Source organism: Pongo abelii, chromosome 16 (genome assembly GCF_028885655.2).
Source record: "Pongo abelii isolate AG06213 chromosome 16, NHGRI_mPonAbe1-v2.0_pri, whole genome shotgun sequence".
Taxonomy (NCBI): domain Eukaryota; kingdom Metazoa; phylum Chordata; class Mammalia; order Primates; family Hominidae; genus Pongo; species Pongo abelii.
Genome location: NC_072001.2, coordinates 87211881 through 87239760, shown reverse-complemented (window position 1 = coordinate 87239760; position 27880 = coordinate 87211881). Strand labels below are relative to the sequence as shown.

General features: G+C 39.8%; 2 protein-coding genes across 3 annotated transcripts in view; one reads left to right on the top strand and one right to left on the bottom strand.

Moving 5' to 3' along the window:
• WHAMM (WASP homolog associated with actin, golgi membranes and microtubules) overlaps window positions 1-21440 on the top strand; it is a 27850-nt gene extending 6410 nt beyond the window's left edge. The window contains exons 3-11 of one of the 2 annotated variants that reach the window (XM_063716283.1): window positions 2013-2163; window positions 3237-3406; window positions 4639-4804; window positions 8412-8599; window positions 11736-11822; window positions 12077-12172; window positions 15922-16402; window positions 18550-18902; window positions 20483-21440. In XM_063716283.1, coding sequence (XP_063572353.1) covers window positions 2013-2163; window positions 3237-3406; window positions 4639-4804; window positions 8412-8599; window positions 11736-11822; window positions 12077-12172; window positions 15922-16402; window positions 18550-18854 — 1644 coding nt within the window. In that variant the 3' untranslated portion in view covers window positions 18855-18902; window positions 20483-21440. Of the gene's footprint in view, window positions 1-2012; window positions 2164-3236; window positions 3407-4638; window positions 4805-8411; window positions 8600-11735; window positions 11823-12076; window positions 12173-15921; window positions 16403-18549 lie in introns of both variants that reach the window. The other variant, XM_054531771.2, reaches the window with a different exon arrangement.
• Window positions 19422-27880, bottom strand: part of HOMER2 (homer scaffold protein 2) — a 144605-nt gene continuing 136146 nt past the window's right edge. Inside the window, exon 10 of the mRNA XM_054531774.2 lies at window positions 19422-27880. The gene's annotated coding sequence lies outside the window, so the exon portion shown is untranslated.

The window sequence follows — 27880 nt, the reverse complement described above, 5'->3', positions numbered from 1 at the left end:
GAGTTTCTTCATGTTGGTCAGGCTGGTCTCAAACTCCCGACCTCAGGTGATCTGCCCGCGTTGGGCTCCCAAAGTGCTGGGATTACAGGCATGAGCCACCACACCCGGCCTATATTTTTCCTTTTTTTTGAGACGGAGTCTTGCTCTGTCGCCCAGGCTGGAGTGCAGTGGTGCGATCTCAGCGCACTGCAAGCTCTGCCTCCCAGGTTCATGCCATTCTCCTGCCTAAGCCTCCCAAGTAGCTGGGACTACAGGTGCCCGCCACCGTGCCTGGCTAATATTTTTAGTAGAGACAGGGTTTCACCGTGTTAGCCAGGATGGTCTCAATCTCCTGACCTCGTGATCCACCCGTCTCGGCCTCCCAGAGTGCTGGGATTACAGGTGTGAGCCACCGCACCCGGCCTGTTTTTCATAAAAGGTGTTTTAAGATATCATTCACAGATTTTATATATATATATATATATATAATGTACAATTCAGTGATTTTTAGTATATTCAAAGTTGTGCAGTGATCATTACTGTGTAATTTCAGGACATTTTCACCCCCAAAAGACACCCTGTACCCATTAGTCACTCCCAACACTGGGCAACCACCAGTCTACTTTCTGTCTCTGTGGATTTCCCTGCTCTGGACATAGCAACAGCATTATTCAATATGTGGTCCTTTCACTCAGCACAATGTTTGCAAGGCTAATCCATGTTGGAGCAAATATCAGGATTTCATTTCTTTTTATTGCTGAGTAATATTCATTGTATGGATATATCGCATTTTATTCATCAGTTGTGGACATTTGGGTTGTTTCCACTTTTTGGCTATTATCAATACTTCTGCTATGAATGTGGGTTTCTGTGTAGACATATGTTTTCATTGCTCTTGTGTACATACTGAGGAGTAGGATTGCTGGGTCCTATGATTACTCAATGTTTAACCTTTTGAAAGACTGCCAGACGGTTTTCCAAAGTGGGTGCATATTTTATATTCCCAAAGGCAGTAAATGAGGGTTCCGGTTTGTCCACATTATCACCAGCACTTGTTACTGTGTGTCTCTTTGGTTACAGCCATCCTAGTGGGTGTGAAGAGGTATCTCGTTATGGTTTTGATTTGTAATTCCTTGTCGGCTAACTTGTACATATTTCTTATGCTTTGTAGAAGAAAAATTGCATATTGGATGACATAGCAGTACATGTCTTAGTTCAGGCTGTTATAACAAAGTACCATAGATTAGTGGCTTATAAACAACAAAACTTTTTTTTTCACAGTTCTGGAGGCTGGGTAGTCTGAGATCAGGGTGCTCACAGATCCAGTGTCTTGTGAGGGCCCATTTCTTAATTTGTAGATGACTGTCTTGCTGTGTCTTCACGTGGTGAGGAGCAGAGAAACAGAGATCCTGTGTCTCCTCTTCTTTTTATAAGGGCATTAATCCCATTCTTGAGGGTTCCACCCTCATGACCTAATTACCTCCCAAAGGCCGCATCTTCAAATACCATCACACTGGGGATTTAGGCTTCAACATATGCATTTTGGGGGGACCCAAACATTCAGTCCAGTACCAGTACATGTTATAAGCATGAGGATACAGATACTATCTTTTAGGTGATTATATTACATATCCCTAAAAGAAACGATAACAACAGCTAACACTTAAGTGCTGTGTTCCAGGCCCTATGCTGAGTGCTTGACAACACAGATCACTCATTTAAACAATTGTGTATTATTATTAATAGAAGCATAAGTTGAAAACATTCCTCTCTAGAAAAAGTTATTCTAGGCATGTGAAATGAAAGTGGGTTTTTTTTTCCCTTTATGCCCCAGAGTGTCCTTTTGTCTTACAGGTGGTGCTCAGCTTAGAGCCTTATTCATATGCAGTAAGGGACTGCTGAATGAATGAAAGTTTAATTGACTGAGTAGTAGTGTAGTTAAATTAATCCACGTGACAAATTTCCTTTCAATTTCCTAATGGCTCTACATAACTATTAGCTCTTACTAAGACAATTTTCCTTTCTGTCTGTAGAAGTCTTTGGAGGAGGATGACCTAGGTCCTCGAAGGGTAGTTGCCCTGGAGAAAGAAGCTGAAGAATGGACCAGACAGGCTGAAGAAGCTGTCGTCTCTATTCAAGATACCACAGTGAATTATTTTAAGGAGACAGTAAAAGCATTAGCAGGTGATAATTTTAAAAATGCTATACGAAGATACATGTAATTGATTGTCATTTTATTCAAATACCATTTGAGTCCCTCTTATGCACTAGGCACTATGTTTTCTAGGTGCTGAGAATTCAGTGTCAAGCGTTAAGAGACATTGTATAGTCTGGTGAAGGGAGAGAAATCTTAATTATCTATTCATTGAAGCACATGAAAATGGCAGTGACAATAAATGGCACAAAGAAGAGAGACATGGGCTCTGAGGGTCTGTGAGAGAGAAATTGGGCTTGATCAGGGTGGTGGTCACTGAAGGCCTCTGAGAAGTGGCGCTTGCCCCAATATCTGAAGGGTAAATGGAAGTTGAGAGAAAAGAAAAAGTGAGGAGTGTTCCGGGCAGAAGGAATAGCACTGCCAAAGGTCCCCTGCCTTGAGGGAAGTTGGCAAATAGGAGCTTAAAGAAAACCTGCAGGGCTGGATCGCAGAGAGTGCAGGACAATGTGGTATGAGGGAAAATGCTGGCCAGACAGGCATGGGTCAGACCATGCAGGGGCTTGTGGGCTGGGTGAAGGACTTTTTTTTAGTCTTAAATAATTGTTGATAAAAACACCAAATAGGAAACAACGCCTGTCAGTTTGTTAAGTTATGGTACATTCATAAAACAGAAAACTGCGTAGCTGTTAAGCATGATTCTTGATTTTTTTTTTTATGAGTGGCAAGAGTTTCTGATATATTGTGCAGAATCAACAAGATATAAAGCAGAATGATGATCCTGATTTTTTGGTCAAACTATCCATATAAGCCTGTCTGTCTAGCTAGGCATAGAAACAATATGGAAGCAAGTGTGCCAAAATACAAGAAGCAGTTGCCTCAGTTAGGTGAGATCATGACTTATTGTCTTTTTAAAAATGGAATACCTAAAATTTTATATCAAGGAACATGTATTATTTTTATAATAATAAAAAAGTTAATAAAATTTCTTTTAAAAAGGATGTTCTGCAGGTAGTATGGAGGCAGTAAAAAAAGGATTAGCTCATGTTTCCCTTTTTAATGTTTCCCTTTTTAATGAGGTGTAATTATTTTTATAATCCAACAGGAATGCAGAAAGAAATGGAACAGGATGCAAAGAGATTTGGTCAGGCTGCCTGGGCCACAGCAATTCCCAGGTTGGAAAAACTTAAGCTAATGCTAGCTCGAGAGACTCTGCAACTCATGAGAGCGAAAGAGTTGTGTTTAAATCACAAAAGAGCTGAAATTCAGGGAAAGGTAAGACAAAGATAAACGTAACTTTGTTTTAAAAATACACTTTTATTTTTAAAACATTTTGTATAAACAAAGGATACAAGTGCAGTTTTGTTCCATGGATATATTGTGTAGTGGTAAAGTTTGGGCTTTTAGTGTAATCATCACCTGTATAATGTAATTGTACCTATTAAATATTTCTCATCCCCCCTTCCACCCTCTTACTCTTCTGAGTCTCCAGTGTCTATTATTCCACACTGTGTATACACATTACTTAGCTCCCACTTATAAGTGAGACCATGTGGTAAAGCACACTTTTATTTTTAGATAGCACTTTTCTTTCCAGGCATTGTTAAAGAGCTTCTTTTCTTCACTTATTCCAACACCATCTTCTATGGAAGGTTAGACATGAAGTTTTCCTTTGGTTAAGATGTTTCAAAATACCATATTGTAGGATTCACTTTATAGTAACACCAAGCTCAGTATTGAAATGGGTACTGTACTTGAAAATCAATCCAGCAATGTTTTCAGTACAACTTTAAAATAATCAAAGAGATACTTCACTGCATAGTCACTTAAATTTTTTCCTATAATCTTATGACTTTAAAGCAGAAAACACTGTAAACACCTGTTTTAGTTGGCTCAGGCTTCTATAACAAGATTAAATATCACAGATTGGGAGGCTTAAACAACGGACATGTATTTCTCACAGTTCTGGAGGCTGGGAAGTCCATGATCAAGGTGCCTGCAGATTCACTGTCTGGTGAGGATCCTCTTCCTGTCTGGTAGACAGCTGCCTTCTTAACTGAGTGCTCATATAGCCTTCCTTCTGTGTGTATGTTTAGAAAGAAAGTGATCCCTCTCTTTCTCTTCTAATAAAGGCACTAATCCCATGATGGTGGTGCTATCCTTTTGACATAATCTGAACTTAATTACTTCCAAAGGACCCACCTCCAAATAACATCACATTGGGAGTTAGAGTGTCAACATACGAATTTTTGGGGGGACACCAATATGCAATACATAATAATACCTCATTGCCATTTATGTTTCTCAGAACCTAAATGTTTTTCTCTGTTTCAAGGATGAGATAAAGTATTTGCATCACTAGATGAAATTAAAAAGTGTTTCTTTCCTATTTGCTTTGTTATATTTAGTACTGAACAAGGAATAGAAAATAGCTAGAATGCTTCTAAAGTTTGTTTTTAATATACTAATTTATTTTAACTTATTTTTATTTTTTCTATGAAAATAAGATGGAAGATCTTCCAGAACAAGAAAAAAATACAAATGTTGTAGATGAATTAGAAATACAATTTTATGAAATTCAATTAGAACTATATGAAGTTAAATTTGAGATATTAAAAAACGAAGAAATACTGCTTACTACACAGTTGGACTCTCTTAAAAGACTTATAAAAGGTAAAATTTAAGTATATAGATTGCAATGTTTAAATTATAAATTTAAGGAAATACAGACCATATTATCAATTACTTTTTGTAAATTATAACATCTGAAAATTTCCAGAAGTTTTCCTTCAGTGGTTTATTATTCAAATAATATATTCATTGTTAACACATAGAAAAACAAAGAGAGAAAAATGATTATTACCCCAATCCCATCATCTAGAGATGCTTAGTGGTTGGCTGGGCACAGTGGCTCACGCCTATAATCCCAGCACTTTGGGAGGCCGAGGCGGGCAGATCACTTGAGATTAGGAGTTCCAGACCAGTCTGGCCAACATGGTGAAACCCCGTCTCTACTAAAAATACAAAAATACTAAACCCTGTCTATACTAAAAACACAAAGTCTGGTGTGGTGGCACGTGCCTGTAATCCCAGCTGCTTGGGAGGCTGAGGCAGGAGAATGGCTTGAACCTGGGAGGCGGAAGTTTCAGTGAGCCAAGATCGTGCCACTCCACTCTAGCCTGGACGACAGAGCGAGACTCCGTCTCAAAAAGGAAAAAAAAAAAAAAAGAGAAAAAGAGATACTTAGTGGTAACAATTTGCTGTATAACTTTGTAGATTTTAAAATATGCTGATACATAAAAATATAAATTTTTAACCAAAACTACATAACCAGTTCAGTAACATCTTTTTAAAAAATTTTTAATTTTTATGGGTGCATAGTAGATATATATATTTATGGGTTACATGAGATATTTTGACATAGGCATATAATGCATAATAGTCTCTTTTTCATTTAATACATAATAACCATCTTTCTATTTCAGTGAATAATAAAAGTATCAAAATTTTAATGGCTGCATAGTATTCCATTATATGGATATACCGTGATTTCCAAATTTCAGGTGTTTTGAACAGTAGTGTAGTGAACTTTCCTTTACACATGTCTTTGAGTATGGGACAGATTATTTCCTTGGAATAAATTTCTAAGGATGGAATTATTGGGTCAAGGGCAATGTATATTTTACATTTTGATACATAACAATACAATAATCATCTGAGATACATTGTTCCTCACCTCTGTATTATTTTCTGATTTCTAAATTTCATACTACATAATGACCCTCTAGATGGGTTGTACATTTAAAATGACGCTCCCAGGCTGGGAGTGGTGGCTCACACCTGTAATTTCAGCACTTTGGGAGGCTGAGTGTGGCAGATCATTTGAGGTCAGGAGTTCAAGACCAGCTTGGCTGATGTGTTGAAACCCTGTCTCTACTAAAAATACAAAAATTAGCTAGGCGTGGTGGTGGGCGCCTGTAATCCTAGCTACCTGGGAGGCTGAGGCAGGAGAATCGCTTGAACCTGGGAGGTGGAGATTGCAATGAGCCGAGATGGTGCCACTGCACTCCAGCCTGGGTGACAGAGTAAGACTCTGTCTCAAAAAAAAAAGAAAAAAGATGCTCCCATCAGCAGAATATGAGTGTGTATGTTTCCCAGACTCATGCCATTCTTTTGCATTTTTGCTTACTTGACAGAGAAAATGGCAGTCTTCCAATTTTCATTTATTTAATTATGAGTGAATATTGAACGAAATTTTGTATGTTTACGAGCCATTTGTACTTATTTTATGAAATGCCTATTCATAGTCTTTGTCCATTTTTCTTTGGAATATTTCCTTTCCACATTAAGAATAATATCCTCTATTGTCTGTCATATGTTGCAAATAATCTCTCCTTGTTATTTGCGTTTTCTTGCCTTTCAGAAATATTTAATTTTTATGAAGTCGCGTTTATCAATTTTTTTCCCCTATGGCTTCTGCTTTTAGTATTATGTCTGGCAATATTCTCCAGTCCCAAAATTATGTCAATATATGCTTATGTTTCCTTTTCATATGTTTATGATGTTGCTTTTTAAAACATTTAATTCTTTAGTCCAGGTGGAATTTATTTTGATTGTGGTAGGAATTGAACCTTTCCCTCAAATTGTTAAGCAGTCCCAATCACTGATTTTAAAAACATTTTCCCTAAATGTTTAACTTTCTCAAGTTAAACATTAGATTGACTTTGGTCTGTTTCTGTGTTGTTCTCCTCCATTGGTTTGTGAGTAGCTTCTGCTGCTGGCTCCATACCGTTCCCATGACTGTACCTTGGAAGCACATTTTAGGGTCTGGTAAGGCAAGTACCTCCCCCATTACTTCTCCACAAGTTTTCTGACTATTTTCACTCCTTTATTCTTCCAGATGAAATTTAGAATCAAGTTCAAAACAAAAACTCGTTGGAATTTTGATTGTGATTTTACTTAAAATTAGAGATTACTTTGGGGAGAATAGTGGTCTTTGCAATTTTGAATCTTCCTACCCAAGAACATGGTATGTCTCTCTCCATTTATTTAAATCTTTTTGCCTAAAGTTCCTCCAAGTTTAATAAATTTCTTCACATAGATCCTGAACTTTTAGTTTAATCCTGAGTATTCAGAATTTTTTGCAGTAGTTTCAGGTTATAAGCATTTTACATATTTAGGAAAAAAATTACATTAAAAAAAGAAGTTAATCTGGAAGGATGCATGCCAAATTGTTCATAATGTTTTTCCTCTGAGAATGACTCAGAAGGTTTGGGGAAGGAGCAAGAAAATTTCACTGTTTTATGTACTTCTGGAGGGTTTGAATTTGTTACAGTAAGCATGGCTTTAAAAAAATCAATATGTAATCAAGATAATATATGACTAAGACATCTTAATAATATATTGCTGGTAGAATATAAGTTGCTTTTCTGGAGGGCAGTTTGTCAATGGATATCAAGATCCTTAAATACTTACCTGCTAAGGAAGTGATAAAAAGTGTACACAAAGATTTATACAGGGATGTTCATCACAGTGAAATGAATAATGGAACATTGGAACAGCCTAACAACATGGACTGCTTAAATTAGAGAATACTATGCTGCCATTAAAATTTATCTTTTTAAATTTTTTTTTATTTTCGGAGATGGAGTCTTGCTTTGTTGCCCAGGCTGGAGCGCAGTGGCACGATCTCGGCTCACTGCAACCTCTGCCTCCCAGGTTCATGCTGTTCTCCTGCCTCAGCCTGCCAGGTAGCTTGGATTATAGGCACACGCCACTGTGCCTAACTAATTTTTGTATTTTTAGTAGAGACGGGGTTTTGCTGTGTTGGCCAGGCTGGTCTTGAACTCCTGACCTCAGGTGTTCCGCCTGCCTTGGCCTCCCCAAGTGCTGGGATTACAGGCGTGAGCCACCGCGCCTGGCCTAAAAATGTATTTCCATCCCATGGAAAATGTTCTTTTAGAACTCCATTGATATGTGTAGCTATGTAAGTAGTATGTGTATGTGTGTGTGTGTATATATATACATATGTCTGTATATACACGTATATATACATGCATATACTACATGTATATACACACATGCTACTTATACATGTATATAGTCATGTATATATACACATGTGTGCATGTATATTACATATACACATTTTTCATATATGTTAATAGTGCTTCTCAGTGGTGGGATTACAAGTGATCTTTATTTTCCTTACATTAAAAAAATTCAATGCATTTTTTAAAATAATAAAATACGTTTTAAACAATCATTAATACATTTTTAGAAAAACAGGATGAAGTTGTCTATTACGATCCATGTGAAAATCCAGAGGAACTTAAAGTCATTGACTGTGTTGTGGGGCTGCAGGATGATAAGAATTTGGAAGTGAAAGAACTCAGAAGGCAGTGCCAGCAGCTGGAGTCTAAACGGGGCAGGATCTGTGCCAAAAGAGCCTCTCTCCGGAGTAGAAAGGTAGGTACGCTCAGAGTGGCTTTCTTTTCTTTTCTCTTCCAGAGATTTATTCTTGTATGAAGGATAAAGAGGTATTGAAATAAGGTTTTTACCAACACAGTGATTACTTTTTTGTGTGCTTATGTACTTATCCATGGCTATAGTTAAAATGCTTTTAAATATTTTTCTTAAAAATATTTTTTTTTCTTTTGGGATTTAAGCATTTAGCAAATCTCAAGGTTTTAATTTATTCATTCAACAGCTATTTGTTGAATGCCCGTTGCATACACAGGCACACAGGCACTTTTTTATTTTTATTTTTTTGAGACAGAGTCTTGCTCTGTCACCCAGGCTAGAGTGCAGAGGCATGATGTTGGCTCACTGCAACTTCTGCCTCCTAGGTTCAAGCGATCCTTGTGCCTTAGCCTGCCAAGCAGCTGGGTTTACAGGCATGCGCCAGCACACCCAGCTAATTTTTGTATATTTTGTAGAGATGGGGTTTTGCCATGTTGGCTAGGTTGGTCTTGAGCTCCTGACCTCAAGTGATCCGCCCACCTTGGCCTCCCAAAGTGCTGGGATTACAGGTGTGAGCCACCGCCCCTGGACCACAGATACTTTAAAAACCACAATAGGTAGAAACTCTATTTCTAATAGCCAACTATAACAATTCTAAATATATTTTACTGTAAATTATTGAGTACACAAAACAATTACAGATAACAATATTCAGCTCACCTCAGACCTTATATTTGGTGATTTTTTTCTTAATTTTTAAAAATCCATGAATACATAAAAAGATAACACTAAGATATTTCATTTTTTCTGACAGAAAAGGAAGCTCCTGTATATCATTTTTATACAGACTTTTATATGTATTTACTCATATTTACTATACTTTTCTCCTTTTTTTTTTTTTTTTTTGAAACAGAGTCTCGCTGTGTCTCCCAGTCTGGAGTGCAGTGGCGCGATCTCAGCTCACTGCAACCTCCGCCTCCCAGGTTCAAGTGAGTCTCCTGCCTCAGCCTCCCATGTAGCTGGGATTACAGGCGCCTGCCACCACACCCGGCTAATATTTTTTTTTTTTTGAGATGGAGTCTCACTCTGTCGCCAGGCTGGAGTGCAGTGGCACGATCTCAGCTCACTGCAACCTCTGTCTCCAGGATTCAAGCCTGCCTCAGCCCCCTGAGTAGCTGGGATTACAGGCATGTGCCACCACCCCTGGCTAATTTTTGTATTTTTAGTAGAGACGGGGTTTCACCATGTTGGCTAGGCTGGTCTTGAACTCCTGACCTCAGGTGATCCACCTGCCTCGGCCTCCCAAAGTGCTGGGATTACAGTCATGAGCCACAGCGCCTGGCCACGCCCGGCTAGTTTTTGTATTTTTAGTAGAGACGGAGTTTCACCATGTTGGTCAGACTGGTCTTGAATTCCTGACCTCAAGCAATCCACCTGCCTCAGCCTCCCAAAGTTCTGGGATTATAGGCGTGAGCCACTGTACCCAGCCTACTATACTTTTCTTATTAGAATTAAGAAAACATGAAAACTGTGACTTTTGTAGCTTATAAAAATGTTCATTACTCTTCCATGTAAATACAAATACTTAAGAAAAACTTGGCTAGGTGCCATGGCTTATGCCTGTAATCCCAGCACTTTGGGAGGCTGAGGTGGGAGACTCACTTAAGGCCAGAAGTTCAAGACCAGGGACAACACAGTGAGACCTCATCTCTATGGTGCGCACCTATAGTGCCAGCTACTCAAGAGGCTGAGGCAGGAGGATCGCTTGAAGCCAGGAGGTCGAGGCTTCAGTGAGCTATGATTGTACCACTGCACTTTAGCTGAGGTGCTAGAACAAGACCCTGTCTCTAATAAAAAAATAAAAATAAAAAACTTTGTTAGAAGAGTATATTCTTTGCATGTTTGTGTTTAAGAATTGTACTTCTGGATTTAGGAACTGTTATTCAGAGGATTTGAAGATATACAGTTATTTGCCCTTTGCTCCACATTTCAGAAAACCCATGAGCCCTAGGAGGACTCTCCTTTGGCACTCCCATGGTGCTGTGGATGAACAGATGCCTCCACCTCCTTGGCAGTGTTATATGTATATATATATATAAAAAATGCTCCTATGCCTTCTCTTATCCAGACTTGGAGCATTAACCTTCACTCTCAAGATATAATCACTCCCCCTACCCCATTTAGAGGAGCTCTTTCCACTGATTCTGGAAATGTTGGAATTTGGAAGGCACTTGGTTAATAGAATGGTAGTTGAGGTGAGCTATCAACTTGGGTTCATATCACAGCTTGGCCACTTAGGTAGCCATGTGACCTTAGGCAAGTTACTTAAATCTCTTTTGAGCTCACAGTTTTCTCATCTGTTAAAAGAGGATGATAGGCCGGTGCAGCACCCGTAATCCCAGCTACTCGGGAGGCTGAGGCAGGGGAATCGCTTGAACCCGGGAAGCGGAGGTTGCAGTGAGCCGAGATCACGCCACTGCACTCCAGCCTGGACAACAAGAGCGAAACTCAGTCTGAAAAAAAAAAAAAAAAAAGATGATAGTGGTAATAATACAAATTTCATGTGAGGATAAAGTATCATAAGGCATGAAAAGTACTTGGCATTGAGGCTAAAACCTACTCAGTAAATGTTAGTATTATCTGTATTACCGTATTATTTTTTACATAGATGAAGGATTTTATGTGCATATAGCATATTATATATTGGTATAGTGCGTGGTTAAGCACAGGTGAAACAGTTCTAATTTTTCAGGTATTTGTAGGTTGCTCTGCTTTTGTAGGTATGCTTGGAAATGTGATGAGTATTTATAATGTTATGGGGAAATGTGTTTAAAACAATCACATTAAAACATCGTTGGGACACATCCCATTTAAGAATGGGGGCTGCCTGTATGTCCTCTCATGGTTGGCGGATTGTTTTTCATCTCTTAAAGCACTCTGCTGGGAACAAATTATTTCCATAAGCAGCCAGGCAACCCTCATCATAGACTGTGGAGGAGACAGTACCATTGGGCCACTCCAGAACTAATATTAATGAATGCCTTACACTACAGCCCAAATGCAGTGCTTTTTTCTTTTAACCTTTTATGCTATACCAGGGTAATATTAAAAACCATGTAGGTGATTTGTGTTATTCCACCAGGATCAGTGCAAAGAAAATCATCGGCTCAGATTGCAACAGGCTGAAGAAAGCATAAGATACTCTCGTCAGCATCACAGTATTCAGATGGTGAGTCTCCTCCGAAGGAAAATGTTCTATGTTTGTGTAGCGTAACATGCAGGCCTAGACTTGTGGAAACTGGAGTTGCGCTGCCCTGGACCTGCAGCTGTCAGCCATTAGCCTCCAGGCCTGCAGCTTGGGCGCAGCCTTGGGGTGGTAATGTTGGGGTACAGCCTCTTTCTTTGCTGAGACATTTTTATTGTATGCCAAGACATTTTTTGTAATGTTGAGCAATTTACAAATATACGTTTGTTTAAATATAGAAAAGAGACAAGATAAAAGAAGAGGAGCAAAAGAAAAAAGAATGGATCAACCAAGAACGTCAAAAAACACTCCAACGATTGAGATCATTTAAAGATGTAAGTTCTATAAACAATCACCTCATCTACACTTCTGGGGAAATAAATGAAGACCACTCTAAAAAAGATGAAAGTATAAAGTATTAAGAACAGGTCATTCAGAACGTGAAACATTTAAAAAATACCATTATTTCTGGTATATCAATAAACAACAAAAAACAACAACAAAAAATAGAATATCAGTGATTCAAAACCCATGATATAAAATAACTGCTGTTTTTGACATCACAACACGCTTGAGTTCCTGCTTTGCACTCCTCACTGAGTAGTCCTAACTGGCACTGGTGGTTTAGATTGGCAGGGAAAACTGAAAACTGTTCAGCTCCCTTGACTTTAGCTGGCATTTCCCCTCATTTGTAATAAACAATTCTTTAAAATGTTATCCAGGCAGCATTGTGATATAAGTGTAGTGAAAGTGCCCTGTTAAAAGTAAAATTTAGTGTTTTTTTTTTTTTTTGATATCTACAACTTTCTTTTTTCTTTTTTTTTTTTTTGAAGTATACACTTATGAGGATAATGTTATTTTTTATGCCCTCTGTTCTAGGCCTACATTTGTATTTCCTCCACAAAATGATCCTGAGTCTAATTTTTTTTCTATTTGTTGACTTTATTATTAGAGATAAATTCCTTTAATTAAAAAAAGCTGCTATGAAGATTCAAAAAATAATTTTTTGCTTTTATTTTTAATTGACACATAATCATTGTACATATTTATGAGGTATAGTGTGATATTTTGATACAGGTGTATAATGTGTAATGATCAAATCAGGGTAATTAGCATATCCATTACCTCAAACATTTATCTAAAGGTAAATAGGTTTTTTAAAACAATGTAAATAGGGAGTCAGGGACAGTGGCTCACGCCTGTAATCCCAGCACTTTGGGAGGCTGAGGCGGGCAGATTGCTTGAGGTCATGAGTTTGAGACCAGGCTGGGCAACATGATGAAACCCTGTCTCTACTAAAAATACAAAAATTAGCTGGGCATGGTGGTGCATGCCTGTAGTCCCAGCTACTTGGGAGGCTAAGGCACAAGAATCACTTGAGCCTGGGAGGCAGAGGTTGCAGTGAGCTGAACTTGCGCCACTGCACTCCAGCCTGAACAACAGAGTGAGACTCTTCTGTTTCAAAAAAAAAAAAAAAAAAGTAAATAGGGGCTTATTTAAGAATATCATTGAATTTACTGACTGTAAAACATAGACCTGTTTTCATTCCCCAGCCCCTTCGCAAAGACCCAAGTTTATTGTAGCCCCCAAAAAGCAAACAACCCACTTTATCCCAGAAAAGATTCTGGAATAGGTATCAGATGCCTTCCGTATACCAGGCACCATGCTAGGCACTTCACATTCGCTCTCACTTAGTTCTTGAAACAGCCTTGTGAGATAGTTTCATCACCACTTTACAAATGAGTAACCAAGGTTCAGAATGGTTGGTTACACAACTTAGTTCAAGGTTAAACAGCAGGAATTGAAGCCAGGTCTTACTCCAGAGCCACACAGGGCTTCTCAGTCTGGGCAACACATCCACATCCCCTGGAGAGCTTCTTCTAAGTATTAAGGCCAGCCCCACCCACAGAAATTCTGATGTGATTGCCCTGGATCGGGGTCTGGGTGTGAACTGCAGCAGGAAGCATAAATTGAAGGAGCTGCATGAATACCAGATGAACGCAGAGCCAGTGAGGTGGAGAGGAATTGGCTGATCGCCATCACCAAGAGAGTTTCGATGAACAGAATGGAGTCAGTGTGGAGGAAGGGATCCAAGCGCAACCAGCCCATCTCCTCAGCCCTCACTCAGATCAAGGAATTGTTTGGCAATACAGAAAATTACTTTTTCATGTGTGGGTGGTATGAAAATGGGAGGGGTAGGCAGATTTAAAATGACAGAATCAGGCCTCCTAAGCTCCCAACGAAACTGGAACAGTTAAACGCTAACAAGTTCACCCCAAATTGGGATAAATTGCTGGTTTTCTAGTCCAAAAAAGCCCATATGGAGGTATGCACTTGCATGGGGTGATAGGAAAGTCTTTGTGGCTTAAATTTTGGGTAAAATAGTTTAAGAATTCAGTTTCCTTCAGTTTAATGAGCCACCTGTGTGACGAAAGCTCATGGGCTTTTGGGATGTATGGACAGCAGCATCCTGTGTAGAATAAGGGAGTTCTGTGTTTACCAAGAAGTGCTACCCTTGAAGGGGACATAGCCAATTTGAGCACATTTGGAAGGGAGGAAATAGGAGAGGGAGAAAACTAGAAATAAAATCATGTGATACATGGTATCTGTTGCGATCAAGGAAGTTTTTTGAATATCTGAAGGGCTGTACGAGGTAAAGGATTTAATTTATTGTGGGTGGACAGACTGTCTGTGCAATGTAAGGCAGAACTCGGCCAGGCGCCGTGGCTCACGCCTATAATCCCAGCACTTTGGGAAGCTGAGGCCGGTGGATTGCTTGAACTCAGGAGTTTGAGACCAGCCTGGGCAACAAAGCGAGACCCTGTCTCTACAAAAAAACAAAGGCAGAACTTAACAGTCCAGAGTCACAGTGACATGCTGCAGCTGGGATGCCACAGAGGGCATCCTTGGGTGGTTCAGGGAACCCCAGCATGAGGGATGACCTGATCAGTTGGATGGAGATCAGTTGGATGACCACTGGAGTTTAGCTCTCTGGCCTAGTTTCTGGGATTCTAATTCTGCTGGCATGGTCTCTGACAGAAGGCTGCAGGATGGCAGCTGCATGGCTGTGTCTGCATCAGGGAGGTTTGGGGGCTTGTCGCCATGACATTGCTATTTGTCCTGAAAGGAGCAGAAAGTGAGGGAAATGGAAATACTCCTTGAGTTTATCATGGATTGAATGGGTGTGTGTGTGTGTGTGTGTGTGTGTTTAGGTTTGCATTGATAGGATCATATTGAACGCATCCTTTGCAAGTTTCTTTAACTTAGGTTTTTGAGATATATTCATGTTAATATGTATAGAGCTAGTTTCATTTTAATGAGTTCATAGTATTACATTTTATGTTTTATTGGCTAATCAGTGCCTTCTTTAGGGACCTCCTCTCAAGATTAGCTCTTTGTAGGGCTAGGTTTTTCTTTATCAAATGAATACCTGAAAGACCAGAACTTTTTCAGTTTACATTTTTTAAATTATGAAATTAACTCTTAAGCCTAAAAGTAAGAGAAAAGAAATATCCACAGGCTCTGTTATAGCTGCCACTTGGATGTCGACTGTGCTGGCATTTTTCATAGAACTTTTCTCATTTTTAATCATAATACATATTATTTTATATCTCGTTTTCATTGAACACTGTATCTGATTTTTTCAGATGTTTCAGGCGTTGTACTATTTATCACTTTTTATGGCTTTTTTTTTTTGGAGACGGAGTCTCGCTCTGTTGCCGGCTAACTTAATATTTTGAATAGATTTGTCATAATTTTTTCAACAAATATCCTATTACTCGTATTTTAGCATTTCTAATTTTCCATACTAAAAATTGATGACTATTTTCCTCTATATGTATGCTTTCATATCTTCATTTTATTACAGAGAAGGTAATACTTGATCAAAGGATACAAGTGCTTATCTTTTTTTTAATCCATGAAAAATGGGTTCGGTAGCAAGGATGGCTGTACAAACAAGAAGTCACTTTGTGAATTAGACCATCCATGCATAGAAATGCATGTTTATAGATTTCTAGAAAGTTTCAGCATTTTGATGGTTTGCACTTGTGGCAGATTGCTCACCATGGTTTTTCATTTTCAGAAACGCCTAACTCAATCTGTCCGAAACACCTCTGGCTCAGAACCTGTGGCTCCAAACCTGCCAGGTGACCTTTCCCAGCAGACGTGCTTGCCAGCTTCCCATGCGGTGTCAGTAATTCACCCGTCCTCTAGGAAAACTAGACGTGTTCCCCTATTGGAAGCTGATGACGCGAAAAGCCCCAAGTGTCAAAACTGTCATGGAAATATCCCTGTCCAGGTTTTTGTTCCAGTTGGTGATCAAACACATTCCAAATCCAGTGAGGAACTGTCACTGCCACCACCTCCTCCTCCTCCACCACCACCGCCACTGCCACCGCCGCCCCCACCCCCTCCTCTCCCTGCTCTGTCCTCATCCTCTCAAGATGCAACTCATCAGAACTTAGGCTTCCGGGCTCCAGTGAAAGATGACCAGCCACGTCCTCTAGTGTGCGAATCACCTGCTGAGCGACCACGTGACTCCTTGGAAAGTTTTTCATGTCCAGGTAATCCACTGGAATTCTGTCCCTGCTCCCCATGAGTTGTTAAGCTGTTGAAGCATTCTAGCTTCAGAAGCCGTCATCTTCAAATGGAAATCATTTTTGTAATTCTCTATAGCCTTAAAATATTCCAGTATTTGCTTCCTTGAGTATCATTATTCTTTTATTGGAAAGTTAGTATAGTATAGCCTAAATCTGGTTTCATACATGTTAATTCAGTTTGAAGAAACCATCTCTGTACATTCAATAATCGCATGACTTGGGATTTCTGAGGTCGTTAAAGTATCAACCTATTTGAAGTTTCTTAAGACTTCAGTATGTATTTGATTTCTGCCATTGGAATACTTTTCAATACTGTTTTAAATTATGCTTACTCTTGCATCTCTGAGTCCTTTATAGAATCCAGTTGTTGTATTTTAAGCAGAATACTGGTTGGAAATTACCGTAGAGGCATACTAGCCAGAATGTAGAAGGCTGTTCTTGCAGACTGACTAGCACACTGAGGACCCTTACTATTGGAAATCTTTCTAAAGTGTAATGGGACAGAAAGAAAAAGTTGGCCACTTGTCTTGGCAAGTGCAGTACACTGAATACTCTTGACAGTTTCTTTAATAGGGCTATAGTTCTCACTCAGAATTCGAATTATGGCTTTAGATATTAAGTGTTGAGGAGAATGGCCTAAATCTGCCTAGACTTGGAGCCTACTGCTTTGGGGGGGTATGTGTGTGCACTTTAGATAAATCCTAGCAAAATTTATGTAAATTTGTTTTTAAAATTATGCTTAAGCACCTCCACCTAAACTGTGCAAGGTTACTGTAATAAGTGTTATGAATGATATAACAGTTCCAAACTGTGATTCTGGTTAATTGAGCAATCTGGCTATTCTGAGTTCAGAGCTTCACTGTACCTAGAACCAGGTACAAATGAAAATATTCAAATATTAGGTGGAGACTCAATGGCCTGTTTCCATGGGGTTTGCAACAACTGCCCTGTGAATGAAAAGTAAAGAGTTCGCATGGCTATGTCTAGATCGGACTTTGGAAGTGGGCAGATCTTTGTGGGGTGCCACATTCCCAGCCCAGATTTAATGCACATGGTTTTGGGAAGTTCTGTTCAACTCACAAATGCTAATTCACAGGAAAGAATAAGAAAGTGTGAATTTGCACCAGAGAATGCCCTTGATTGTGAAACCTGTCTCATTACCCCCAGAAAGAAATTGTAATAAGAAGGTATAGGTTTGAATCTAAAGCAAAATAGCCTTTTGTTAGCCACAGCATGGGCTTTCAGTCCTGAACTAGAATTGATTATTAATCTTGAAGCCTTACCTGGAAGATCTCTAAATTAGTGGCCACAGTCAAGCCTGTCTCCAGCAGGTGATAAAAGATTTTTACCCTCTCAGGGGTCTCCAGGTGCCAGAGTGAAGAATAGCTTCTCCTCACCAATGCCTTGAAGCTCTGATCTCATTGTGTTTTGACAGCATTTCACATCCTCAAAAATAAAGTATGTAAGCCACCTCAGGGTAATGTAGGTGGAATTAAACACATTATATACAGAAAAATGTGCCAGCGCCACCCCTCCGGTGGCAGTTCATTGAGTTGCCGATTAAAGTTTTATTTTAAGCCTTTTCATGTGTAGAAACCTACTCACTTCATTGTCATAGAATGAGTCATCACTGACTAATATCCAAGACTGAAGTTAAATTGAGCAGGATAAATTTTTTTTTAAAAGATTTCTTTTAGCTGGACAGCGTAATGAAGGAGATACAGCTTCAGAGGTATCCAGGTCACGCACAGTGGGTGAGACTCTTCCACCCCAGGCCTCCATAACACTCTTCAGGATGGGAGGGACAGATCACATTTGTCTTGAAAAACAGTGATTCTAACAAAAGTGAATGCCTGTTTCTGTCAGTTGCTATGGATTTGAAGAAGTTAGCAGAAAGGAAGTGGTTAAGCTAAAACATGAGCTATTCACCTATCCTGGATTCAACCAGGGAGCTTATCGTTAGCAGGTAATCAAGGCATTTGCTTAATGAAGTGATTGTTTGTTTAAATCATGGTGTTAACTGATGTGAGATTTTACAATTTCATAGCAATAATGTCCTGGGAAGGGAATGTGTTTTATTGATAGTACTAACTCTGCTTATTCAATTTCAGGATCTATGGATGAAGTGTTGGCCTCCTTAAGGCATGGAAGAGCTTCTCTCCGGAAGGTAGAAGTGCCGGCGGTGCGCCCTCCCCACGCCTCAATCAATGAGCACATTCTGGCTGCCATAAGGCAAGGGGTCAAACTGAAGAAAGTTCACCCTGATCTTGGCCCAAACCCCAGCAGCAAACCAACCAGCAACAGACGCACCAGTGACCTTGAGAGGAGCATCAAGGCCGCGCTCCAGAGAATCAAGAGGGTGTCTGCTGACTCTGAGGACAGTGACGAGCAGGACCCTGGCCAGTGGGACGGTTAGGCTCAAGTTTGACAAAGGCACCCGCCACAGTAGGCTTGAATAAAGTGGGTGAGTCTAAGACCTATTGAAAAGCACACTAACAGGGTGCTGATGGATGGGCCACATAACACCCCGGAAGATCAGCAGGGCCTTGTGTGGGTTGCTGCAGCATTTTTTTTTTCTTTTTTGAGATGGAGTCTCACTCTGTCACCCAGGCTGGGGTGCTGTGGCGCGATTTCGGCTCACCGCAAGCTCCGCTTCCCAGGCTGGGGTGCAGTGTTGCGATCTCGGCTCACTGCAAGCTCCGCCTCCTGGGTTCACGCCATTCTCCTGCCTCAGCCTCCCGAGTAGCTGGGACTACAGGCGCCCACCACCATGCCCAGCTAATTTTTTGTATTTTTTAGTAGAGACAAGGTTTCACTGTGTTAGCCAGGATGGTCTCGATCTTCTGACCTCGTGATCCGCCTGCTTCAGACTCCCAAAGTGCTGGGATTACAGGCGTGAGCCACCACGCCCGGCCTTTTTTTTTTTTTTCTTTTGAGACAGAGTCTCACTCTGTCATCCAGGCTAGAGTGCAGTGGCACGATCTTGGCTTACTGCAACCTCCACCTCCCAGGTTCAAGCAATTCTCTGCCTCTGCCTCCCGAGTAGCTGGGATTACAGGCACACACCACCATGCCCGGCCAATTTTTGTATATGTAGTAGAGACAGGGTTTCACTATGTTGGCCAGGCTGGTCTTGAACTCCTGACCTTGTGATCCACCTGCCTTGGCCACCCAAAGTGTTGGGATTATAGGCCTGAGCCACCATGCCTGGCCGATGCTGGAGCTTTTATGTGACATGGTGACTCTTAAAACTGGGGAGGGAAGTAGAGATGAGAGTTTCATACACCAGCCCATAGGTGGGATGTCAAGACCCATCGGAAGTGTCGCTAGCCTAAGAGAAGAGCACTTATTTCTCACCATGGGTGATCTAGAATTGTTCCCTAATTCTGAAAGAAGTTTACACTACTCTGGTAAGCAGCACTATTAGACTACTGACTGTGGCCTTCTGTGCATATGGAATAATGATTTCTCAGATTTGTAGGTTTGAATGTGAATATTATTTTATCAGTAATCAGAATAAATTGCTTATATTCAGGAGTTATTTAAAATATTTAAATGAAATTTATTTTAGGCACCAAGCACTACATAAACTCATAATAAAGAACTATTTACAATGCATTAGCATCACTCATGGGGTAATGAAAACATACCTTAGCTGCTGTAAAAGCAAAGCCTTCCGTGTCTGGGTGGGCTTAAAGTTTTTAATAAGATTTTAGCTAAACATTTGTTTAAGTGAATACTAAGGATGGAGGAATAGTGTTATTTTCCTCAGGAACTGAAGTCTCATGTTGAAGTATTTTCTTAAAATTAAAATTTTAAAATCAGGAAAGGGGAAGGGACCGATGCAAAGCAGTCCATTCGTTTCTCAGACTGCAAGCATCCCTACTAACCTCATCACCCTCACTCTGGTGATGGTAATCCTGGGTTTCCACAGAACAAAAGGAATCCACCTCGTTTCCAAAGAAAGTCCTGATATAGAACAGAAATCTTCCTACTTCAGTGTCTTTTTTTTTTTTTTTAATACTTTTTTTTTTTTTGAGACAGAGTCTTGCTCTGTCACCAGGCTGGACTGCGATGGCATGATCTCGGCTCACTGCAACCTCTGCCTCCTGGGTTCAAGTGATTCTCCTGCCTCAGCCTCTCGACTACTGGGACTACAGGCGTGCGCCACCACACCCAGCTAATTTTTATATTTTTAGTAGAGATGGGGTTTCACCATGTTGGCAGGATGGTCTCGATCTCTTGACCTTGTGATCTGCCCACCTTGGCCTCCCAAATGCTGGGGTTACAGGCGTGAGCCACCACACCCGGCCTTCCAGTGTCTTCTTAACTAACTCTGGCACACAGCAGCCTGAGGGGCCTCAGTTGGCACAGCTGGGAGGGGCATGAGTCCCTTTCAGCAGCTGCAGCCTGGGCCTCCCTCTGTGGCATGGCCACTGGCAGATTTCCCGGCCACTGCCAGGTTGCCCACGGGTCTGTCATGTGTGCTACCTTTTCAGAATGCAAATCCAACTCCTGTGTACGAATGAATGTGCCTCACTGTGCTGGCCTGGGCCTGATGGGCCAAGCCCTGACTCTGCACTGGCCCCTGTACCTGCCGCTCCCACCCAGATTCCCAGGGGTGTTCCAGTGGGGGACGCAACCTGCGGGCTACTCGCTGGGCATCAGGTCCAGATCCCAGAGACAGGTCCAGTGGCTGTGGCCCAGGCCTCCTTCCCCACCACAGACAGGCCAGGCTCAGCATCAAACTTCCTAGGGAAAGAATTTGGAATTGAAAAAGTAGCAAAATCAGAACTTTGTGGGACTTTTCTTATGCATATTTTGCAGTTTGGCATTGTTTGTAATTACGTATTTATAATTTCAGTATTTTGAGATACCAGCGAGCTTAATCAGGCTGAAATAATTCTCAGAATTTGCTTTCTAAGGGCTGCCAAACACAAGAGGCCTTTGAAAAAAGGATCCTTTTCAAAATAACGTTCTCACAATAAAAGTTCCTGGCCCACTTGTGTCTTCTGTGCATCAACACTTCCCTTCCTCCTCTGGAACCTTCTCTCCTTCCTTTCTCCCTTTTCCTGCTTTTTCCAGCCAAGCCTTGAAGTCAATCCAGACTTTGGCTTCAGGGAATTCAGAGCCAAGGAAGTGGGGACAAGTGACTCCTATTGCCCAGCTTCAGAGCTCTCCAATTGGCCTCCAAAGCACTGCCAGTCTTCACCTCTGCCTGACTTTCCAGCCCACACAGTAAGGGCAGCCCCTCAGCCTGGCAGATAAAACCCTCAGAGACTTGGCTGCCTCCCCTGGGCAGCCCCTGCCCCTGCCACAGGTTTTAGTCCAGCAATACCATGCTGCTTCCTGCCTGCCCCCAAAGGGCCTGCTCTCTTAAGCATAAGTGCCTGGAATTCTCCCTGCACCCTTCATGTCCTGGCAAACCCATGCCCATCCTTAGGTCTCAGCCCCACAGCTTTTTCCGCCAGGTCTTCTCTGACCTCTCCTATACAGCCATGTACCTTGTCTTGGGAGTCTGGCCTTCTGGCCAAAGGAGGACTGGCATCTGCTCCTAGCACAGCCAATCCTATGGATTGTCCTGGAGTGAAAAGCAATGAGCTAGGCCAGTCAGACCTGTGTATTCATCTGTTCGTCCATTCTCTCTCTTCAGAATTTGAACTAGGGAATCAAGCAGGTGGTAACAGCAGCCAGAATGAGGAGGTTATTGGTTAAAGGCCACATGGCATGTGAAACCCACATAGTTGAGTGGATTTATGGGGCAGAGGCTCTCAGACCATAGGGTGTGTAAAAGCACATGAGAGTGCATTGGTTTTCTATTGCCATAACAAATCACCACAAAAGTAGCTGCTTAAAAGACAAATTTCTTATCTTACAGTTCTGTAGGTCAGAAGTCCGACATAGGTCTCACTGGGCTAAAATCAAGGTGTTGACAGGACTGTGTTCTCTTCTAAAGGCTCCGGGGAGAAGCCGTTTCCTTGCCCTTTCTGGTTTCTAGAGGTTGCTCAGGAGTAGCCTGCAAGGACATTAGCCTACGTAGGGAGATCAAGAACTTCCAAAATATCTTGTTAAGATACAAAGGACTTCTGAAAGATTTCTGTTGACTTAAAAACAGACACAAATATTTTACTGAACTATGTATTTCTACAGAAACGATTACAACAAAATCAGGTAAAATTCACAAAGGTATACAAGTCTTTAAAGGAAAATATTTTTTCCCTTAAATATAAAAAGAACATTTGCCAAATAACATCAAAAAGAAACAAAGCAAAAACTGTTAGAAACAAAAGAAACAGACAGAAATACAATAATAGAAGACTAACATATCCTTCTTAGTCTTAATGAATCAAGCAAATTAAAATTAAAGGTCCATAATATTATACTTTATAAGGTCAAATGAATATATCTGATTGAATTTTGTTCCCTTCAGAGAATATACTTTTTTCTTCAGTTTCCTGGGGATATGTATTAAAACTAAAAATGTATTACGTCTCAAGAAAACATCCATGATCTCCAAGATGCACAAATTGTACAGGCCATACTCTCTTTGACAAGGCAATAAAACTAGAAGTTTGTAAGAAATGCTAAAAACAACAACAAAATAAACTACCTGGAAATTTAAAAGTATAACTTCAAAAAACTCCAGTAAAAAATAAAGTCAAATCTGAAATTATAAATTATTTATAACTTAGAACACTAAATATAAATTTAAGGGATATGGATAAAGATGTATTCAGAGGAAAAGTCGTACCTTACAATGTTAGTAACTGTGTCTTTTATTAAGGAAGAAAAAGTTAAAATGGCATGTAACTTAAGAAGGTGGGAAAATAATAAAGGAAAAAAATTAAGAACAAAACCAAAAGAGTCATGAAATAGTCAAACAGTAAATTCAGATATAAATCTGAGAGTTGGTTATTTGAAAAGATCAATGAAACAGACTAATTCTGGAAAAACTAATGAGAACAAAAAGGGAAAGCACACACAACATGGGAATGAGGAAGCAGAATACTACAACTCCAGGCCAACAAATCTGAAAATTGGAACAGAATCACTATTTAGGAAAATTTACTTAATTAAAAAAAATTTTTTTTGAGAAAGGGTCTTGCTCTGTGTCCCAGGCATGCTCACGGCTCACTGCAGCTTCGGTCTCAGGGCTCAAGTGATCCTACTGCTTCAGCCTCCTGAGTAGCTGGGACTACAGGTGCACACCACCATGCCTGGCTAATTTTTAGTAGGGACTATGTTGCCCAGGCTGATTGTGAACTCCTGGGCTCAAGCGATCTTCCTGCCTCGGCCTCCTGAAGTTGCTGGGATTATAGGCATGAGCCACTGTGCTTAGCCGGGAAAATTTAAATTGCCAAAAACTTACAGAATAGAAATAAAGTTTGAAGAAAATAATGAGCGTAAAAAAAAATAGAAAAAAAAAACCCATATTTCCTAAAAAGGCACTAGATTTGGACAGTTTCATACATGTTATAAAAACTTCAAAGAGCAAAAAATTCTAAATATTTAAATGTTTCCAGGGCATAGAAAAACAGAGCTTCCCAAGTTCTTTTTAATTTTTTTAAGAAGTTAACAAACACCAATAACTGACAAAGCAGAAAAAAAATTACACAACTATTCATCTTATTTAGGTATGAAAAATTCCATAATAAAATGAGAAAACCAAATCCAGAAGAATTTCACAATTTAAAGCTCTTATTTTTATTATACAAGTAATATACGATCTTTGTAGAAAAATCAGAAAGTACAGATAAGAAACACAAAATAAAAATCTACTATGGACCAACCAATCATAAATAACCACTGTTAACATTGAAAGATGTATATTAAAAGAATAATATACTATATCAGATTTTTGTAGAAATGCAGAGATGTCTTAACATTAGCAAATCTATTAAAATGATTCATCTAAAGTCATAATAGAGAAAAGCCAGTTGATCATCTTGACAGATGTGGAAAAAAGCCATTTAATAAAACCCCAACATCCATTACTAATAATATTTTCATCAAACTAGAAATAGAGGGCATAACCTTAATGTATAATTCAAATATTAAGATTATTTTACACTAAGAGTCAAATTTATAGTTTTGGAGAAACACTCTTCTAAGTAAAAAAAAAAATATATATATATATAAAATAATGTACAATATCAGCACAATTATGTAAGTGTTTTTTAACATTGTTCTAAAAGTACCGGTCAATGTGATGAGTTGAGAAAGTGAAATAAAATTACAAATATGGGAATAAAATTATCAACCTACCCAGAACTATTACCCAACTGAAAAAGGCAAAAGAAATTAACAACAGCAAAACCTTTAGAATAATTCAGTAACTGGCTAGTTACAAAATAAATAACCAATCGCCAAGTTAAACTATTATACAACCACACACTACTCTCTTATGCAGAGGTAAGAATGAGGTAGATTGATGTGTACTGACATAGGAAGCTCTATTGCAAAGAGAAAAATGCTAACAGCAGAAGGGTTGTCTCACATGGTCAAAGTGCTAAAACATACTTTAGGAAAAAAACTGATGAATATGCATCAACCGTTGACTGTTTTTCTGGGGGAAAGGGATTTTAATTATGGAGGACTTTAATTTTCTACATTATGTTTTTAAATAATGTTTACACTTACATAAGTTTTATTTAATGTTTTAAAGTCATAAAAGCGACAGATTTAATTTTCATTTTTTAAAGTAGTGGGAAAAGATCTCATTTACAATAGTAACCACACTAAAAAAATCACCTATACTAGAAAAGATAGGCTGAGAAACATAAAACATTATAAATTTACTGAAGTGAAAGGTTAAATATTATAAAGATGTTAGTCCTCTTGTGTAAAATATGTAAATTTTACTCAATCCAATTTCTAATTTTTCTAAACATTATAAAATTACCTCAAATTTTATAATGTTGGAAGGTTTTTGGAAGGTTTTTTTTTTTTTTTTTTTTTTTTGGAGACAGAGTCTCGCTCAGTAGCCCAGGCTGGTGCTATCTCAGCTCACTGCAGCCTCCGCTTCCTGGGTTCACTGCCTCAGCCTCCCAAGTAGCTGAGATTACAGGTTCCCATCACCACAGCCAGCTTTTTTTTTTTTTCTATTTTTGGTAGAGACGGGGTTTCGCCATGTTGTCCAGGCTGGTCTCGAACTCCTGACCCTAGGTGATCCATCCACCTTGGCCTCCCAAAGTGCTGGGATTACAGGCGTGAGCCACCGTGCCCAGCATGCACAATATACTAGGCAAGTTTTGAAAAAGTTTAATGAGGATGTTTAGTCCAAAGCTATGGCGATACAAACAATGTGCTACCAGTGCTAGAATGTACAGGAAGATAACAACCCATAATAAAGAGTTCACAGCACACTCGAGGCCAGGGTGCTTATCCTGGCATCCAACAGAAGGGCTAGGTGTATGGCAAAAATGTGATTTCATATAGAATACAGAAAGGATAGACTTCCCAATAAACAGTGTTGGGGTAATTTAGAAAATACATTCCAGATAGATCAGAGGTTTTTAAAATTTTTTTGAGAGACAAGGTCTTGCTCTGTTCCCCAGGCTGGAGTGCACCGGTGCCATCAAAGCTCACTGTAACCTCAAATGCCTGGACTCAAGTGATCCTCCCCCAACCTTGGCGACCCGAAGTGTTGGGATTACAGGCATGAGCCACCATGCCCAGCCAGATCACAGATTTAACTGTTTAGAAAGAAATGATAAAAGTACAAGAATGAGATAGTGGTGAATATTTATACAACCTTGCCATCAGAACTGGGAAGACCTCGCCGGGCTTGGTGGCTCACACCTGTAATTCCAGCACTTTGGGAGGCCGAGGCGTGTGGATTGCCTGAGGTCAGGAGTTCGAGACCAGCCTAGGCAACATGGCGAAACCCATCTCTACTAAAAATACAAAAAGTTACCTGGGCGTGGTGGCATGCACTTGTAGCACTTGTAGTCCCAGCTACTGGGAGGTTGAGACACGAGAATCGCTTGAACCCGGGAGGTGCAGGTTGCAGTAAGCTGAGATCATGCCACTGCACTCCAGCCTGGGGGCCAGGGTGGACCCCATCTCAAAAAAAAAAAAAAAAAAAGACCCGCATAAGCATGACAGCATAGGTAGCAACCATTAAAAAAAAAAAAAAAAAAACAGATAAACTTGACTAAAACGTGTTTTTTTAATGTCTAAACGTTTTTAAAAAGCCATACATGCAACTTAAAATTTTGTTTTACAATGTTTATGAAATAAACCTCTTAGAAATCAATGACACTGCTGAACACCTTAAAGGGTTACATTTTAACCAAAAAAATATATTTTTTTAGCTCTCTGTCCCCAGGGTAACTCCAGTGTTAAAGAGGAAGCAGTACACACTCACACACTGTGGGTGGGAGTATAATTGGGGCTGTCTTTCTGGAAGGCAATTTGAGGCAATACATATTAAAAGTCCTAAAAATGTGCATACTTTTTTATTGTTGCAACAGGATATGTTACGCTGCAGTTAACCAATTAACCCTGAAACCCCAGTGGTTAACACTTAAGGTTTATTTTTTTTATTCATGCTACACGTCCATGCAGGATGGCAGGTGAGGGTAACATGAAAGGAGAAGGGGGCTGCTCCACGTAGTCACTCAGGGATCCAGGCTTGACAGAGGCTCTGTCCCTGGGACATCAGCATTTGCTGAGGGAAGGGAAGACAGACACCGCAGAACTGCTCATGGGCATTTCAGTGTCTGTCTGGAGCTTCATGTGTCACCTCTGCTCACATTTCATTGGCCAGAATTAGTCATAGGACCCTGAATGAGTACAAGGGGGATGGAGGGTGAAGTCCTGTATGCCTCAGAAGGAAAGGAGCTGCAGATAGGGAGGCGCGTACTTTTGAGCCAGTGATAACTTCAGAAAATTACCCTAAGTCAATATTCTGAAAAGTTCGCAAGCATGTTAGAAAAACTTCATTATGTCCTTGACTACAACAGTAAAAAAATTGGAAACAAGTATCCAAGGTACAACCCACATAGAGGTTAAAAGTAATGTAATTACATATTTACTGATATAGAAATCTATTCACAATATAGCGTTAAAAGGGATAAAAGTTATAAAACAGTATGTATAATATGATTATATTTCATGGAAAAAGTAATAAAACACACAGATGCATAGAAAAAAGTCTGAAAAGATAAAAACTGAAATGTTAACAGTGGTTATAATCAGATAGTGTAATAACAGGTGATTGGTTTTTTTTCCCACTCATCTGGAATTTCTTTAAAAAAAGTATATTATTTATGTACCAAGAAAGCATTTAAAAAGGGAAACAAAAAACAGTACTCTTGGGAGAGTTCACTTATCCACTCCACTCTTCTCATTAAACTCTTACGTTTGATGCAAGGAATGTCTTCTTGCCTGTCACATCATAAGACGCTGCTCTCACAACTGACGTAAAGTCGGGACTTC